The 5,643-nt window shown below is 45.8% G+C and overlaps 2 protein-coding genes across 2 annotated transcripts; both read right to left on the reverse strand.

Moving 5' to 3' along the window:
* Window positions 1-793: 793 nt before the first annotated feature.
* PHALS_10750 (RNA polymerase III transcription factor (TF)IIIC subunit) lies at window positions 794-2,914 on the reverse strand (the record flags this gene model as incomplete). The annotated part of the gene is made up of 1 exon (XM_024726232.1): window positions 794-2,914. One exon carries the CDS (start codon window positions 2,912-2,914, stop codon window positions 794-796), a length of 2,121 nt encoding a protein of 706 aa, XP_024576930.1.
* A 221-nt stretch (window positions 2,915-3,135) lies between these two features.
* Window positions 3,136-4,359, reverse strand: PHALS_10751 (agc protein kinase; the record flags this gene model as incomplete). Its single annotated transcript, XM_024726233.1, has 1 exon — window positions 3,136-4,359. The coding sequence occupies one exon, from the start codon at window positions 4,357-4,359 to the stop codon at window positions 3,136-3,138; it is 1,224 nt and encodes a 407-aa protein (XP_024576931.1).
* Window positions 4,360-5,643: the final 1,284 nt, after the last annotated feature.

Consider the following 5,643-nt stretch of genomic DNA (forward strand, 5'->3'; position numbering starts at 1 on the left):
GTCACCCGTTTCTGCCGGGATCCCGATGATGTGGATACATAACGATCGAGTTACCGCGTCCTTCGCTTCCAAAGCGGAATCCGCAGGGCGGAACACGAGGGTCAAAGACCGACCGTGGATGGACGCGCTTTAGAGCCACCTTACGGGCAGCTTCAAGCTGCCACCTCTGTTCCCCGTTGAGGTCATTGGTGATTACACCACGTGCCTCAGTTGACGAGAAGTCAGGGAACGGACAAGGGGTCCGCAAGAAGTACTTTTAGAGGCAGCGGATTGTGATCCGCTGCACTAGTACTTGGTTCTTGTATAGAACGAAAGGTCGGTGACCTAAAGACGCTTCCTCAAGCGCAAAGCTACGGCAGCCCCGCTGCAACTTACCTATATCGAGACTTCATATCCTTTTCGTGGCCTTGCCTTGGCAATATTCATCCTAAACAATTTAATAACCATGGATTCTGTTGGCGTCATTTTACTTTGTCATGCCCTTAATTTTTATCCAGTGAATAACAAAATGGTGCGATGTGTACTTAAATCGTATGTAATCTGCACATTGCGTTGCGGTATGTTTGCTCAAATCTGTTTTATATGTACTGCTTTTGTATATTTCGGCAGGCCCAAGTCAAAATTTCTGCAAAATTATTGCATTTCAGGCAAACTTTCAGAAGTCATTGTCACCTGGTTAGCATGTGTCTTGCTATTATTTATTTGATCCATATGCGATAATTAATAGACGCAAGACAGGAAGCCATTTGTTATTTTACTACTACACATTAACTTTTTTACCTAGTAGAGGTAATCAAGTACGACCAGCACTAATGTCGTTATCGTTTATCTCGTCCAAATCATCTTCCTCGTAATCATGTCTTTCTGTTCCAGGATTTGCCGAAACCTCGGCAGTATCAAGTTCACTGCTTTGATCTCGAAGAAGAGATTGTTCGAAATCCAGGTCGTCATCGTCTTCAGCAACAATTGCACTAGCTTCAGCAAAATTCTCATCTGCTTTGACTTCCTCCTTGCAATCTGATGCGTGGACGTTTTGCTGGGCTTTTGACCGACTAGCAAGTTCCTCAGCAAAATCACGAAGCGCCTGTTTCTTCAGTCCGATTAGGCGCTTGCGTCTCGTTTCAAGCTCGGTATTGGAGCGACCCACCATTGCCGCAATGCGTAGACGAATTATCTCGCGCAGAGGAAGAAACATCTGCGTGGGATACCAACCACCAAGTAGTGACGGCGTCGATTGTCTTTTGAACTGCGATATCCACTCCCACACCTCATCATCGTCAATTTCGTCGAGCTGAAACAACACGTTTGGGCTAGCCAATTGCACACCAAAAATTTCAAATAACTTGTCGTTCTTTTCTAAAGTGGCCTCGGATGTCGTCCCATCGTCAGCTCTTTCAGGCGCTCCGTTGGACTCCCTGTCCGAGTCCATACTATTCTCAGAATCTCCAGGAGAAAGCTTGGGATTAGCCCGAGGAGCAGTAGGAACAGTAGGAACAGCTGAAGTAATTGATCCTGGTTTTGTGGGCTCTACAAGGTACGACCGTCTTGTTTCCCCACGAGTAAATCGCTCCTTTCGTCGGCGCTTGGCAACCTGCGCATTTTCAAATGCAGACGTTTGTGTGACTTTAACAATTCGTGGACCTTTCACGTGACCACTCTCTTTGTTTGCATTTCCTGTACTGGTACCCGCAAACTTCTTAATGCGCTTTCTGGAAGCATGGGTAACCCTCGAATGGACAAGCTCACGGTTGTTTCGCAACTCAACAACTTGATACCGCGAAGCTGACTCGGAATTATCAGGCTGTCGTGGATCGTATCCCATCTTGATCCATGAGCCTCTCCACGGTCCATCAACAAACACATAACACAGTTTTCTTAAAAGGCGTCGGGCTGCCCGACGTTCAACGGCATCAAGCCCATCGAACAGCTTTGAGCGGAGCCATATCGGCTTTTGTTCTAACTTAGCCTGCAGAATCTGTATCACGCGAGCATCCACACCATGATCATCTACTCCCACCGATCTCCTACGCATCACTGGCTTTTCAGGCTTAGGCTCATTCGGCGCGGGCGTATCATCTTGAAAGTTAAGATATGTCATAGTACTTGACGTCTTCTTCGCTACTGTTGTCGGTTTGTACCCAGATCTCTGTCTAAACTCGTATTTGAGAGGCAAATCAACTTTAGAAAATACCTCAGGGATCAGCTCGAGCTGTGTCTCGTGTTTCACTGCTAAGTATGGTCGCAAACTGTTCTGTAATTCTTTCTGACGTCGGGATGGCATGGACAGCGGCCCACTCTCCACTTGTGCACGATTTGTTGCAGCCATTTCCACTGCATCCGTCGCGTGATCCACTACTGTATTCGCTTCTTTGTCTAGTTTTAATGTCGGGTAAAACGACCGTGCAGTAAAGTATTGAAAATCAGCCATGCCTTCGCACACATACTTTTCCTTCACAAGCCCAGCCACTGTGACCTTAATTCGGTATCCATCCGCCGTAACTACTTGCGAATTCTCTTTTGCATCCTGAATCTGCTTGGAAGGCGCTTTACGCCTACGCTTAGGCCGCGAGCGTGTCACCCGCAGCAAAATCATCTGTGTCTTGGTCAGGTCTGCAAATAATGGCTTACACGAAGGCTCTGACGGACGCAATTTTACCGGAAGAAATTGGCTCTTTGTCTCGTGCGCCATTTGAAGACTCGATAATCCATTTACCGTCTCTAAGACTTTGCACATGTCGGAACCGTACAGGGGTAGCTCCAGACCTACTAATGGACGAACGCCAACACCCTGCAGATCAAGTTTGTGACGTACGATCAAATTCACACTGTCATCTTTATCTGTAATAACAGTAGTGTTAGTCTCTGTAGGTTGCGGAGCATCAGATATCTCATCTGTCGGCGGCTCGTCAGCCATAGCTTTAATGCGATGAATATTTTAGTTGGTTCAAAAAGTATTAATTCTTGGTAAATTTATGTTTCTTTTGATTAGTATGTGTTTCTTTCACTTACATTATATTTCATTTCATATAAGATAATAGACGTCGAAACGAAAAGCTTATTTACACAAAAGCTTACGAACACAAAGCATAAATCTTCAATCACTTACCGCTGCTATGAGGTGTGATCACCAGATTTTTAAAAGTCTTGAAATTCATCAGCTTGAGAGCCTAATGAAAGGCAGTCGTCGCGCCGAATACGTTTAACGAGGTCGCCCGATGGAAGTTTAAGCGACATCACTGGCGCATTAGTAAAACCGTCATCAAAGTTGTCTGTAGATTCACAGCCGTGGCACGAAGGCACAATCGGTGGTGGTACCTGACGCTGGATTAGCTCGTCCCAGTTCACTGACAAGGTAAAAAATGGATGCTTCATGGCCTGTGATACTGTGAGACGACTATCGGAATTGACGCAAAGCAAACCCTTAAGCAGTGAAGTTGCGTGGCCAGAGAGATACGGTGGATACCATACACGGCCTTGCTGAATCAAACGAAAAAGCCGTTGGATATCATTGCATTGAAAGGGTGGTGAGCCAGTTAACAATTCGTATATAAAGCAGCCAAAGGACCACATGTCTGTCCCCATATCGTGTCCAGTCTTCTTGACCATCTCGGGTGATAAGTACTCGGGTGAGCCACAGAAGGAGTATGTACGCTGTCCAGGGACCATGTCCTGTTTAGCAAATCCAAAATCGGCCAGCTTCACGTGTCCTTGAGCATCCAGCAGAACGTTTTCAGGTTTCAAATCACGGTATACGATACCATTTCCGTGCAGCTCATTCAAGGCCGCAAGAACTTCAGCAGCGTAAAATCGTGTTGTGTTCTCGTCGAACTTTTGAGCAAATTGCTGCTGCAGATGAAAGAAGAGTTCACCTCCTTGGCAATACTCAAGCACAAAGTTAACATCGTGATCTGTTTGGAAAGCAGAGTAAAGCTTGACGATGAAAGGGTGGCCACTCAGTTTTTCGAGCACCTTCCTCTCCGTAAGCGTGTGTACAACTTGCTTTCGTTGTAGAAGCTTAATTTTATCCAAAGTTTTGATGACATAGACTTCGTGCGTCTTGCAGTGTCGGGCAAGCGCTACTTGACGCGCGAACGTTCCTCGACCAATCACTTTAATAAGTTTGAGCTGAAGGGGGTCGATGCCGGCAGCAGACTCACACTTAGGACTTGCAGAACTGCTCAAGGCAACTGTCGGTCTGGGAGTCATCAGATTGTCGGTCGCGACATCAGGCTCCTCGTTCAAAAGTCGCGTGGGCGACAATGGACGTTTCTTGGTGGAGCTGCCAATGTGCGAATCACTTGTAGTTTGTAAGGTCAGATCGCAGCGATCCGTTGACAAGGAAGGCAGCACTTCCGCCATACTACCTTAAAGCTCACCGTGGTCACAACACTAAGCGAGTGGTGGAAAGTGTAGCCACCTGGATCGCGTTTGAATTGAGCTCTACCAATCCAGAGCAATTGTGGCGCCACCCATGGTTTTGCCGTCTATTCTATGGACCAAGAACCCAACCCGCGGGAAAGACGTTCGCGGTACAGAAGCTTTTCTGTTCTGTGACGGTTTCTAATGTACGATAGTTACGATACGACAGTGACGTCAAAGTGATACTTTGCCCAATAGAAATAATTTAAATCAAGTTGGCGTCACTATCTGAAAAATGAGACAAAGTCATTTGCGACCTCCACTAATAACACGAGCTTCAACATGGCGAACCAGCGATCGATGGCCTCTGTCGCTAGTACGGTAAACTGCCTGATAATGCATTTGGTGACTAGATGCACCGGTTGAAACCGTCGTCGGTATGTCGAGCGTTGAAACTTCACCCAGTTTACCTTCTGAGAAACACTTCCTGCATTTTGCGGAACTTGAGATTTATCTATATTTAAACATCTCATTTATTTAAATTAATTTGAGAATTATGTGTCAAGTAATTCCGTGCCGAGGGTAATTAACATAAGCCCCGCTATACCTGCACCAACGCCTGTGGTAACCGTTTTGTCTCATCGGGCAGGAGCTTTGTTAACACTTTAACAGAGAAAAAAGCACACTCCAGCAACAAACCCGCACGTAATCGCACTCAGTGCGATTACGAGTGAACCTTCAGCGCATAAGTGAAAGGGGCATGTAACAGATGATGGTGTACGTATATTGTCACCTTTTTCCTTTTGGACTCGCAACATCGCTACAGTGGTGTTGCTGTACATTTTGCTTAGAGGAAGTCTGACTGAGAGTCCGCGTAAAAACTACGTAGAGGTTAGAGAAGAATCGAGAGCCTTGTAGCCGCACTATTAAGAACATGTACTTTCAAAATCTTTTCAATCGCGCGAATGCAAGCTGTACAATCGTGCAGAAGCCACATTATATTTTGGTTGAAGACCATGGGATATTTATGGGAAGAAAAGTACTCCTTAACGCAACGGGGTAGCCGTGCACTAAAGTCATAGACACCTTTGACAAGAAGAGTCTGTAAAAAGCGAACTAATCTTGTGTACTTAAACTACATCCTTTTGTACTAAATACAATACTGTGTAATTGTACGAGATTCACATTGCACTTTGGTTTAATTGGTAATCCCAATAAGTAGCAGTAGTGTTAGAAGAACAGCTATCAGCACACGTTGCGCGATCGAATCTCCGGACCATAGGA

This window comes from Plasmopara halstedii, assembly GCF_900000015.1.
Source record: "Plasmopara halstedii genome assembly, contig: Scaffold_525, whole genome shotgun sequence".
In the NCBI taxonomy this organism is placed as follows: Eukaryota; Oomycota; class Peronosporomycetes; order Peronosporales; family Peronosporaceae; genus Plasmopara; species Plasmopara halstedii.